The following is a 13,406-nucleotide window of genomic DNA, read 5'->3' as shown; positions in this document are numbered from 1 at the left end:
CACAAGGAGCAAGCCTCAGTGGACACAGTTGTAATTACTTCCATGTAAAAGTAGGATTGCACTGTTTTAATATTGTGTTTTAGTGCTGTAAACCTGCCTTGGGACCTTAGGATGAAGAGCAGGTAATTTAGAATAATAACAGCCCTCCAGGGCAATGCAGCTATGTTATATTATGTTTTCTTTATTTCAGATACAGGCTGTGGTTGTTAAACGCCTTACAACTTTATAATAATGGCTTTGTAACTGTGACTTGTTCACTTTTGATTGGTGAAATTGTTTTACGAGACCAAGACAGACGAACGCCAACCAACCATGATGCAACATAGACACTACTGAAACAACTACATCATAGGATATGCATATATTTCAAGCACACTCATTTTTCTAAGTGCATTTAATTGAACCGAAATCTCGCACAATCATGCTTAAAACGGTACAGATGCTGAAGGAGACCGGGGGGGGGGGTGAGCCAAAACAAACCCTAGACCTAAAATCGCAGCAAAAATGCCAATCTGGTTTAAATGGCCCCCTCCATCAACCCCGTAAACCTTCTCTCCACCCCGACCCACCAATCTAGCGCTCTACAGGATACAGACGCGAGTTCAACTGAACATAAAGACTCCGTTCATTTATTTACATGGGAACCGCATTACAGTTGTCAACCATTTCTGGCCGTGCGGGGAGAGAACTGAAATACCAAAGGAAGCCGGGGGGCGCACGAACGCGTTACTAATGGCGTCGCGTCGCTCTATCCTCTCTCATCTCTGTGGTGAAAGCCCTATGCTTGGCGCTGGGATAACGAGAGTGGGAGGTTTAGTTCCATTTTCGAATCCCTTCCTACCTCTATGATTTATCCCGGAAGTGCCCCGCGGGGCTTATGTGTGGATTCTCGCCCCCCCCCCCGGAAGCGAAAGGGTCCGCTTTTGCTCTGGGCTCGGGCTGTCGCTGTGTGTTGTTTACAGCCGACCTACTGTCGCCAAAGGGCTCCTGGGAGAAGCGAAGCCTCAGGCACCGAAGCACCATGGGCAGGAAGGTGACTGTGGCCACTTGTGCCTTGAATCAATGGGCGCTGGATTTTGATGGCAACCTGGAAAGGATATTGAGAAGTAAGGCAAAGCAAAGAGCGCTGGTGTTTCTTGGGTGGGGGGGGGGGCATGTGCACGCGCACGTGTATTCATATATATGCATGCAGTGATTCTTCAACTTCATTGGACTGGTCATGTGCGGATGCCTGATTATCGTCTTCCAAAGCAACTCTATTCCAAACTTAAAAATGGAAAGCGTAATGCTGGTGGTCAACAAAAGAGGTTCAAAGACTCACTGTCTCAAGGCAAATTTTAAACAATGTAGTATAAACACCAACAATTGGGAAACACTAGCTTGCGAGCGCTCCAATTGGAGAACAGCCTTTACCAAAGATGTAACTCTGCAATGAATACCTTCCAACTCTGCAGTGAATACCTAACTCTATGAAAGGCCGGCTCTTCTCTTTACTCTGTGGTTGTGGTGGAGTTAGCTTGCCCTGTGCCCCACAGCAGCATAGCAATAAATTATGCAAGTGGTAATAAATTATAATATATTATGCAATGAGATGAAATAACAAATGCAATGGGGGGAAAAATTATGCAATGAGATGTTTCAGACACAGGTGCTCTTGTTCAGGGTGCCATGCAGATTTCCCCCTTCCAGGATTCTGTTTCTTTTCTCTTTTTTCAATTATATTTTATTAAGTTTCAACATTTTTAGTATATACAATCAAAACACATTTTCATCTTTTCTCCCACCCCGTTTTCCATGGAGTTGTTGTTTCTCCCCTTCTTCTGCACCCTATCTTCTATCTATTAAATCATAATCACAATATTATAATGAATTAACTTCCGTTGTTCATAACTCAAATCCTGCTCAAGACTTACCAGGCTTCTTTGTTGCACCTCTTACAGTGGCTCTGTAAGGCATGAAGCTGGTATGAGTCTCCAATAGCTGAGATTAAGATCCGTGATTCAATTTTCTGTCTCTTTAAATGCCAGAGAAATGGGATACCTAGTGATGATTCTTCATCATGTTGTCGAATTGGGCCCTGCATATTTGATTGGCTCAGCTGGATTATTATTTTTTAATTGAAACACTGTTGTTTTTTGTTTGCAAACTCCAGTTATGGCAGAATTGGTTAGCGTTTGTTCCCCCCCAAGGTGGAGGGTGACACTGACATCAGGTGGACCACAGAGGCAGGACTACTGTGATCTCCAGCTGGCTAGCCCAGCACAGACTGGTTCAAGTGGCAATTCTAAGCAGTTCTGTTTTTCTAGAAAAAGAGATGCCGGAACTCACCATGGACGCCTCCCTTGTTCTCTTATAACAGCAATGGCACCCACCTGAGAGGTGCTGCAACTGAGTTCCAGCGAGTTCTGGCTGAAAAAAGCCCTGGTTCTAAGGATAATGTTGCTGAAAAGCAACAGCAGGAAAAGGCTGTTGTGGTCAAGTTCTGTTTGTAGGCTTCTTGCAGGCATTTGGTTGGTGACTGGGGAACAGGATGCTGGACTAGCTAATCCTTCGGTCTGATCCAGAAGGACATTTCTTATAATTTGTAAAGCTTGTATGTTCTGTGTAAGCTGTAAGAGAGCTCTGTGCATAGTTATTGCTCTGTGATAGCCATTTCATGCACCTGTGTTCTCCACTGATTGCAGTTAAAACTGTTCTGTGAATCTGAGTTGTACATAGGGCAGTAAGTACCCCATTGGAAAAAGAAAATATTCTGTACCAAGAAAAACTGATGCTGATGACAATTTGCATGTAGCACGTCCTCTCAGTTATTGAATCCTTGATAGTCTCTGGTTTTTGAGATTTCAAAATGGAGTGCTCACGTATGGAGTGCTCCCATAAGGGCTGGGAATTTGCTTTAAAAAACCCGAGATTCTGATGCGGCTGTATTGAGGCATCACATGCTGCCATTTTTTGTGCTCTACTGAGTTGTATCATTCATGTTGCTATACTTGAAGATGTAGGATTCTTCCCTTCCATGAGATTGCCAAAGATTAATAATTATAATTTGATATTCTAGGTATTGAAATTGCTAAACAGAAGGGAGCAAGATACCGGCTTGGGCCAGAACTTGAAATTTGGTGAGAATTGCTTAACCATTTCATATATTTTATTACCCTGCTGAAAAGACATGTAGTCCTTTTGCAGGGAAAAAGAGAAATATGATTTTCCTAATCCTCCATAACCTTGGGGAGTAAGGATATCAAGTATCTTAGAAATATGTCAAAGTAAATGTAACTGAAATGTTTCTGTACATAGCTATAGCTATTGTAATCATACTTAAGTAAAATATTATTTTGCATTGCTTCTGAAAATTGTTCAGATACAGTGCTGTGCAAACTTAGCAGGGGTGGCATCCAGAGCAGTCGACTAGTCACCAGAATCACACTCTACCCTCTTGTTCCTGTCTTTAGATGGGAGAAGGGAAAGCCAGTTTTCATCTGCTCACCTCTTCAGACAGGTGATCAGCACTTTTAAAGGTGACAGTGTTAACACACACTGCCATGCTTACTGGTTTTTTAGTTGGGGTATGTAATGTTTGAAACATTTATCCTTAAAAGATTAATTGTCCTCAACACTTCTCTTCTACCTTCTGAAATAATGTGTAAACTTGTTTCTGTCCATTTGTGGAGCAAAGGGGGGGGGGTTGTAGTTGGAGGGGAAAGAGAGCCATCTCATTCATGCCAATAGCATAACCAGTAGCAGATTTGATCGTGGACAGCAGAAGGATGGAATAGAGATTTTAATACAAAAAGGAAATAATTCTGTATCCTACATACTTATATCTTTAATGTCAATTACCACTGGAGTAATATAAATGTAGTTAATAATATACTCTTCGTTCAAGTGGTTGCTTCACATTAATTGGTACAATTAATGTACAATTGCCTATAAAGAAGGGGTTCTGCGTTAGGTACCGGTAATTTCTCTTGCGAAAGCTCATAATTTCCTTCTTGGTATGAAAATATGTGTTTGTTGATATGATTCTTGTTTTCATGCAGTGGATATGGCTGCTCTGATCATTACTATGAGTCTGATACACTTCTACATTCATTTCAAGTTCTGGCCAAACTTTTGGAATCTCCTGTTACTCAAGACATAATCTGTGATGTTGGAATGTAAGTTACCTTGCAATTACAATGTACGTACATTAGCTTGAGATCCATGGTTTGATTATTTATTGGCTTTATACCCCATCTTTCCTCCGAAGGAGCCCAGGGTAGCAAACACATCCACATTTGTTTTTAAAAAAGGATTCTAAAACAGGAAAAACATTCTAACAACAGTTTCAGTTAAAAATACCTAAAAACAGTTACAATATGCTAGTACTAACCCTTTGAATTGGGCCTGGTAGCTCACCTGCAGCCAGTGGAGTGTTTTCAGGATCGGTGACAGATGTTCCCATTGGGCTGCCTCAAATACCAGCCACATTTTGTACTAGTTGCAGCCTCTGCACCATCTTCAAATGCAGCCCCATTACAGTAGTCCAAGCAGAACACTAGAACGTGGACAACTGAGGTCAGGCTGCCCTGGTCCAGGAATGGCTGTAGCTAGTGACCCAGCCAAAGCTGAGCATATGCTCTGCTCGTCACAAATGTGTACTCTATGTGTAGCATTCCTAGCCACATGCATGTCCTGTTTTGCTATGCAGCACCACCTCTCAATTATTTTCTGTGACCTCATTTCCTCCATGCTATTCTGTGAACAGAAAAAGAAGTAATAATATATTGGGAGCAGAACTTCTTCATAACTGGTCTGGAGTTAGGGGTGAGCAGTGAAATGACCAGGTTTGCTGATAATACCAGATTCTTTAGGGTAAAGATAGAGTAAAAAGGGGTTGTGTGGAGCTGTACAAAGATCTCTCCAAACTCTGTGAATGGGTGTTAAAATGTCAAATGTGGTTCATTGTAAGCAAAGGATGCACGTGGGGGCTAAAGAACAACAACCCTCAATTGTTCTGACTTCACACATGCCCTAACGGGTTGGTAACATTGCAGAAGCAAAATATTGGGGCTGTGGTAGATAGCTCAGTGAAAATGTTGACCTGGTTTGCTGCCCCTGTGGGGGGGGGGGGACAAACAAATTATGTGGTAGGCATCACTAGCAAAGGGATTGGGACTGAAACCAGCAACTTGATTATGCTTTTATATGAAAGTATGATATTGTGGCCAATTTTATCCCAGTGAGTGATGAAATCATTGCCTTGAAAGTGTATGGGTCTTGTAAAGAAGGAAGCTAAGGACAATTTTGACTTATTATTAACTCTTAACAACGTAGCAGTACATGATGCTATTTTCATTTCATTCATACTTTTGCAAGCACATGGAGGGGGCAGCCCTTGCATGACTAGTCTTGATTAAAAGCGGGAAGTCCTGGCAATATACTTCATCTTCTTTAACTTGGTTCTGTTCTTCACTGGATGTAGGCTTCTCATAGCTCTTTAGACTTTTTTATTTTTCATGACCTTGTTTCCACATTCCATTCTCTTTTTGCAGCTGTTTCCTTCAAAGTACACACTGTTCTTATCTCCTGGTCTTCCTGTTCCGGTTGGTTTTTTGGCAACTCCAGCAGTTTTTGGTAGTACTAGACTTCTAACCCCTTTAGCCTTGTTAAAGGGGAAAAAATACATGTTCACCCATCTGTGTCGTATTTCATTCCATTATTTCATACGTTTGTTTCATAACAATATGACCCTCATTTGAAGTACTGGGTTGTATTCAATGTAGTGCTGAGGGTATGGTTCTGTCAATGCAAGGATTTTCCTTCCGTGGCTGAACCTTCCCCTCTCCTCTTGCCGCACATCCTCTAAATCTGTTCCAGCGGTTCCCCCAACCCTTCAGAGTGGATTTAGGGAGGGGGAGGGGGAATTCCCACCATGTTGGTAGGAATCCTTGTGCTGGCTTCCCCTAGTGTAGTTAGTTAAATATGGCCCATTGTGTACACTTCTGGTCAGTATACTTCAGCAGAGATGTTGTAGAGCTGGAAACGGTACAGAACAGGATAGCCAAAATGATGAAGGGGCTGGAGCAACTCCCTTATGAGAAAAGGTGAAGCCATTTGGGTTTTTTAAAAGGTATATATATATATATATATGTAAAATGATTAACAGAGATTCCTCTTCTCCAGTACTGAGCACATTTGTACAAGCTCAGTCATATATAAATGAAGTGGTATCTGCAGAAGGCTAGAATCTAGTTTTGCCTTGCCTAGATGATGGGCATGCAGCACTGAATTGGCTGTTTCTGGCAAGGTGGGGTTATAATAGGAAGCGTGACAACAGTGAGAAATATTTCTGGTGCGTGCTAGAACTGAGATGTTTTGAGTGCATCAGAGACTATGTGTGTGAAAGATACTCAAAATTCCATTATTTTGTTCAGATCCTCTCATATACATATATATATGTGTGTGAATGTCATCTCTTGATTACACTGATTTTTATTATTTCTGCAGGCCTGTTATGCACCGAAATGTTCGCTACAATTGCAGAGTGATCTTCTTAAATAAGTACGTGACTGTTTTCCAAAGTACTCTTCCTCTCTTTTTCAGAATGTGCCTCTCTGGGATACTCTGTGTGCTTGTGTTTAGGTGTAGATTTAATCCCCATTTTTAAAGTGGAAAAACTAATGCCTAAGTATATGTTTGATTGTTCTCTGTTGAAATAAACAGATTTCAAAATACCTTAACTTTGGCTGGGTTGCAGTAAAAGAACATTTCTCAAGGGCCTTGTTTTCATTTTGTTGCGCTGCATGTCCTCATGGTAGCTTTATTTGTTTTATTCAAGGAAAATACTTCTGATACGACCAAAGATGGCACTGGCAAATACAGGAAACTACCGGGAGATGCGATGGTTCACTCCTTGGAGTAGATCACGGCAAGTTCCTATACTTCATTGTGATAGGCATTCTAGAGAATTGGGTTGCTCCTTGACGTATATCAGGCTTTGTTGTGTGGCTTGTCTTAAACATATTTTTTTTAAATCATTGCCAGAATTGCACCCATGCTGACATTGCATTCTGGTATAATACTTTGTCATGAGCACCATGTGGCATGCTAGCCATGCATGGCAGTCCGCCAAGGCTGTGTTTGTCCTTTGCATGGGACTGCAAAGCCAGGAGGGTTGTCCTCTCAGGCTGTAAAGCTGCCCTTGGGGCTGCCCCTGAAACTGACCTAGAAACTCCTGCGGGTGCAGAATGCTGCAGCGAAACTCCTTATGGGGTCCCCGCTGCGGTATCACATTCACCCAGTGCTATACCAGCTGCACTGGCTCCCAGTGGAGTACAGGATCAAGTTTAAGGTGCTGGTTTTAACCTTTAAAGCCCTATACGGCCTAGGACCCTCATTCCTACAGCACTGCCTCTTCTGGTATGCCCCATGGAGGACCTTATGGTCTGCTAACAACAACACCTTGAAGATCCCAGGCCCCAGGGAAATTAGACTGGCCTCGACTAGAGCCAGGGCCTTGGCCTGGTGGAACACTCTCCGACAAGAGACCAGAGCCCTGCAGGATTTGACATCTTTCCGCAGGGCCTGCAAGGTGGAGCTGTTCCGCCAGACCTTTGGGCAGGGCGCAGCCTGACTCCCTTCCTTTGTCTAAAACAAGCCGGAAGGAGGCCCCCTACCCATTCACAGGTCCTTGTATGATCAGTGGAAACAGTTGGTCCTGGCAAGTATTAACCACTCTCAATTCCACCCTGATATTTGCCACCTGCCCAGATTTTAACTTGTCTGAATTAATTTTAAGATGGATTTTAATTAATTGATTTCTGTTTTTATGCTTGTGTTGTTTTTATGATGTTAGCCACTCTGAGCTCAGCCTCAGCTGGGGAGGGCGGGATACAAATAAAAATTTATTATTAATATAATATTATTATTATTAAAGTTTCATTTGACTTTGTTGAATTTGCATACCACCCTATACCCATAGATCTCAGGCTTGGTAGGTTGCAAGTTGTGCAGGCCTCGTTTATAAAAAGCTTCTGCTTTAACTTGATTTTTTTTTTTTTAATCCCTCTTGGTCGCAGAGTTTTAGCTGAAGAGGTTTGGCAGTGTGTTAAAATTTAGTATATTGAAAAGTGTGTTTAAGTGCTTATTTGTCGCATAATTTCCCCCCATACCCTTCCTTTAGGCACGTGGAAGAGTATTTTCCTCCCAGGATGATACAAAAGATAACAGTTCAGGTACAATGCTTTGATACATATGGGGGATAGCAGTATAATAATAATAAAATCCACCACCTTTGACTGTCGACCATGGCTGGATCTAGTCATGTCAAAGAAGCGATTCAATTAAACGCATTGTAAACTTCATACCGCCTGCCAACCTAGCAGTTCGAAAGCACCTCCGGGTGCAAGTAGATAAATAGGGACCGCTTACCAGCGGGAAGGTAAACGGCGTTTCCGTGTGCGGCTCTGGCTCGCCAGAGCAGCGATGTCACGCTGGCCACGTGACCCGGAAGTGTCTCCGGACAGCGCTGGCCCCTGGCCTCTTAAGTGAGATGGGCGCACAACCCCAGAGTCTGTCAAGACTGGCCCGTACGGGCAGGGGTACCTTTACCTTTACCTTTAAACTTCATACAGGGAAGTTCTGTTGGCGAAAAATGGGACTCCACAGCGCCATCTGGTGTTATAATGCATATAAAGCGCTTTATCTTTACAAATGTTGCCGAGTCCCAAGGTTTAGATACTAGCGGTTTGATGTTACAGGTGCTAACTGGTGATTTTTGTTCTCCTTTCTATGTTCTTATATTTGGAATATAAATAAATTCAAAAACTAAAGTTGATTGAAAACTCATGTATTATTACTGTTAATGGGACATGCATAGCCTTGCACTTCAGATTTTCCTGAATAAACGTTACCTCAGTATTTCTACACTGTATTCTCTTGCCAAAAAGGCAGTTTCTGCAGTGTACAAATTTAAAATTAAGGATCATCTAAAACAAGCCATAGGACCTTTTGGGGACCATGGGCACGTTTGCAAATCAGGTGAATTGTTGTGGGTACCACACCATATTCTATTCTGGCTAGATTCTGCAGGAAGAGGGGACCCTGAGGGTAACAGCGAAGGCCTCTGTGGTTGTCATGTTGGCAACTCTCATTTAATTCCATTAGCCTTAAAACAACGGTTATGTTAGCATAGCCCTTAACCATCGGTATTGCTCATCCGGATTCACTTCCAAACCAGGGTGTGAAGCAAGTTTAAATTATCTGATTTAAACTAAAACCTTGCTTAACATTAAAAGTTAACACTGGACTGATTGGAGAGAAGGGCAGGAAACCCAGTGAGGAGGAATTGTGAAACCCCATAGCCTACTTGTGATACCCTTTACCTTCGTTAAAGGATCAGAAACATGCCTTTCAGAAGCACAGTTTCCAGAGCTTAATTTCCTGACATGTTTTGTAGCTGAGAGCTACTGTGCCCAATATTACATCTTGTGACTTGGATTATAATTGGCCATCCCTGTGTTATGGTACAGTATGTTCCAACTAAAAAAATACAAATGATGTAAACACTAGTTTCATAACCTTTTTGAGAGGTGTTTTTATTAGGGTGTTGTGAGTCAAATTGCATACGATAAATGCACTTAACACAGCTTTAGATGGATAATTTTGTATGTTGGTCAATCACTGGGTCGTGGATTATTTTTTCCTATTCCAATGGCCCATCCTCACTCCTTGCTTGTCTTAGGAAAGTGTCCCATTTGGTGATGCAGTTCTGGCAACTTTAGATACCTGCATAGGAAGTGAAATCTGTGAAGAACTGTGGACACCAGTCAGGTAAGAGAGGTGAATTAAGGTTTGGAGAGGATTCCCAAAACTGCTAAAATAAATAAAATCCAAAACAATTTTGCAGTTAACATTGAAGACCCCTTCATCCTCTCTCTCTCTCCCCCTCTCTCTCTGTGGAACATTCTAGAGAACAAGTCAGGTTAATCAGTAAGATGGCAATATGGAGAACTTTCATTGTAGATATTTCTGTATCCACAAATGTCCTTAAATTGTTTATTGCTGGTTTTATACACTGAATACAGTGGTACCTCGGTTTTTGAACTTAATCCGTTCCAGTCCGTTCTTAAACCGAAGCTGTTCTTAAACCAAGGCACGCTTTCCCTAACGAGGCCTCCCGCCGCCGGTGCCCTTCCACTGTTCGGATTCCGTTCTTAGACTGAGGTAAAGTTTGCAAACTGGGACACTACCTCTGGTTTTGCGGAGTTCGTAAACAGGGCTGTTCTTAAACCGATGTACCACTGTATTTAGTAATTGCGTGGGGGTGGGTGGGGCGGTTGAGCTTTTCTAATTTGAGGAAATATATGTTCATATCCAAAGTCACTGATCATAAATACCAAACCTAAACCATAATCATAGAAAGAATGATGGTAGTAACGATAACTCTGTATGCATAAAAAGAAATCTGATAACAAGCATCAGCAAATCATTAAATCAGAGGGTATCTATGATTCCTGTAGCTTGAGGTGCTCATAGGCTATACCCATGTTATTACCAGAGCTTCAGTTTACATTCCATTTTTGCACAATAGTTTTTCTTAATTACTTTATAATGTAAGCATGGGCTTGGCATTCGTAAATTGACTTTTCTAAAGTCAATATATGGAGCTCAGTCATCCATAAACATTTGATTCAGTGTAAAGCAGGCATAGGCAAACTCCTGCCCTCCAGATGTTTGGGACTACAATTCCCATCATCCCTGACCACTGGTCCTGTTAGCTAGGGATGATGGGAATTGTAGTCCCAAACATCTGGAGGGCCGGAGTTTGCTTAAACCTGGTGTAAAGCTACAAGGCATGTGGGACGTTGCACACCGGCTGCAGCACTCTGGATTGGTGGCACTATCTCATACATTGGACTTGTCGAGAGGCACTCTTACCAAAGAGTGGGCAACACTCACATAGATGAGGGTTTCCAAATGAAGACTTCATTCGTCTTGCTGCGTACTCTACTCATGCAGTAATGGTGTAAGTGGCATTTTCTGTATGGGTATATTAGTTGTACCTGAACATCTCTTCCCTAGAAGAGCACTTTGGCGGCAGCGAAACTGCATTTTCCATGCAGTCAAACAGCAAGCTGTTGCTGCGCTAAATTTTGATCCAGTAGCACAATGCAAATTTTGGATGACACACAGCTGCAATCTTTTCACTTAATTTGTGGTTCCTCAATTTCATAGTCCTCACATTGAAATGGGAATTGATGGAGTGGAGATCTTCACAAATTCTTCAGCGAGTCACCATGTATTGCGAAAAGCTAATACCCGAGTGGAATTGGTAAATTTTGCAACATCTAAGGTAGGTCAAATATCCCCACATTTTACCTGATTTTTTATTAAACGGTGTGTGTGACATTGATATCTAATCAATATAATTAAAGGTGGCAAATGTAGTGTTGCCCAAAAGTCTCTGTTCCGAGTCAGACTTCCTTGGGGCCACAAGGCTGCTTCATCATCTGTCTTCAGATCATAATCTGTAAAGCGTAGACATGTTGAATTATCCTTTATAACCTGGGACTTGATTTTAGTGCTTGTGAAAAGAAAGAAACCCTGGCCATGGTAGTTACCTTTAAGCCAGCGATGGCCAAACTTGGCCCTCCAGCTGTTTTGGGACTACAGCTCCCATCATCCCTAGGACCAGTGGTCAGGGATGATGGGAATTGTAGTCCCAATACAGCTAGAGGGCCAAGTTTGGCCATCACTGCTTTAAGCAGATGATCAGTTTATGGAACCCTGACAAGGAAACACAGGATAAATTTCCACAAAAAAACTGATTACTTAATATCTTCCTTCAGTATGGATTCTCTTGTAAACTGAGATACTCTGCAGTGGCCAGAAGTTATTTTTCTGATCGCAGCAATTTGGCAAAGTTTCCCTCTTGATCATGGAAATGAGCTATGGTTCTTTGAAAAGTATCTGTATTTGATGTCTGGCTCCCACAACCTCCCCAACTTCTTTACATAATTCTGTAACCAGGAGCAGATTGTGTGGGAAGAAGTAAGTGGCTGAGTTGTGTGGGTGAAAGCAAAATACTAGGCCTTTTCGCTTTCATATTTGCAGAGCTGGTATTGTGAAAGAACTTCCCACTGCTTGTTAACTTGGGTTGGCATGGGCGGCCCCAGTTGTTTGTAAGGACTTGTTGAGAACTGCCTTGCCTTGACACTGATGCTCCTATTAAACATATTGGAGCTAGACTACTAGACAAGGCAGGACTCCCTTAAAGACAGTCTGAAGATGCTAGTGTAGAATGCAGCCACCAGAGTACTGACAGGTACTTGTATGCAATTTCATAGAACATCTACTTTGTGCAATATGCGCTGGCTGCCTCTGTGTTACCAGGCCCAGTTCAGGGTGATAACTCTTAATGCATAGAGCTTTGAATGACTCCAGGCCTAGGTATTTGACAGAGCACTTCTCCCCATATCAGCCAGCCCAAGCTCCGAGATATGGTACAGGGACTCCTGCTTGTGGTCTCACCAGTACATTTAGCTTGCTGTGCAGGGATCTTAGAGTAGGCCGTTCTTTGTAGTAGTGTGCCAGCTGCAGAGCTCCCTGCCCTGGAGGCATAGGTGGCCACAACACTGATAGAGATTGTAAAACTTGGTGAAGACTTGCTTGTCTTCTCTAGCTTCTGGAGTTGTGGTTAGATTGTTTTGAGCATGCCTTGAGTCTGCCTGGTATTATACCACTGGTGTGTGTGTGGGGGGGCTTTGTTATTGATCAGGCATAGGCAAACTCTGGCCCTCCAGATGTTTGGGACTACAATTCCCATCATCCCTGGCTAACAGGACCAGTGGTCAGAGATGATGAGAATTGTAGTCCCAAACATCTGGAGGGCCGGAGTTTGCCTATGCCTGTTATTGATGCTTTAATGTTGATGTTTTAATTGTGTTCTGTGAATTTTTAAGAATATGGCTTTGTTTGCTGTTATAGAAATTACTTTGAGGGCACTTGTTGATGAAGCATTCTTCCCATAAGTTGCTCACAGCAGCTATCTAAAAGTAGAATGGAAAGCATTTTTTTTGCTACGTTATTTAAAAGGTTAATGTTATTGTGGCAGTTAGTGACATATAGGCTGAATTGTCTTTTTAATAATATGTGTGTGCATGCTTTTTTTTTAGAATGGTGGGATATATGTCATGGCTAACCAGAAAGGCTGTGATGGAGATCGTCTGTATTATGATGGCTGTGCTATGATTTCTATGAATGGAGACACTGTTGCTCAAGGACTTCAGTTTTCTCTGGATGATGTGGTAATGCATTCATTTATTCATTAAATTTTAAAGTGCTAATGTATCATACAAATATCTCACAGTGGTTTTCATCAGTATAAAACAAAACAAAACAATAAAACCATAAAGAAACAAGTT

General features: G+C 42.1%; 1 protein-coding gene across 1 annotated transcript in view; it reads left to right on the top strand.

The window, feature by feature from the left end:
* Window positions 1–808: 808 nt before the first annotated feature.
* Window positions 809–13,406, top strand: part of NADSYN1 (NAD synthetase 1) — a 29,932-nt gene continuing 17,334 nt past the window's right edge. The window contains exons 1-9 of the mRNA XM_083750291.1: window positions 809–1,106; window positions 3,059–3,119; window positions 4,041–4,157; window positions 6,490–6,543; window positions 6,821–6,910; window positions 8,165–8,216; window positions 9,725–9,813; window positions 11,218–11,335; window positions 13,158–13,289. Of these exons, the coding sequence (XP_083606417.1) occupies window positions 878–1,106; window positions 3,059–3,119; window positions 4,041–4,157; window positions 6,490–6,543; window positions 6,821–6,910; window positions 8,165–8,216; window positions 9,725–9,813; window positions 11,218–11,335; window positions 13,158–13,289 (942 nt within the window). The 5' untranslated portion in view covers window positions 809–877. The remainder of the gene's footprint in view (window positions 1,107–3,058; window positions 3,120–4,040; window positions 4,158–6,489; window positions 6,544–6,820; window positions 6,911–8,164; window positions 8,217–9,724; window positions 9,814–11,217; window positions 11,336–13,157; window positions 13,290–13,406) is intronic.

Source organism: Podarcis gaigeae, assembly GCF_964106915.1.
Source record: "Podarcis gaigeae genome assembly, chromosome: 1".
In the NCBI taxonomy this organism is placed as follows: domain Eukaryota; kingdom Metazoa; phylum Chordata; class Lepidosauria; order Squamata; family Lacertidae; genus Podarcis; species Podarcis gaigeae.
This window is presented reverse-complemented; position numbering and strand designations above follow the sequence as displayed.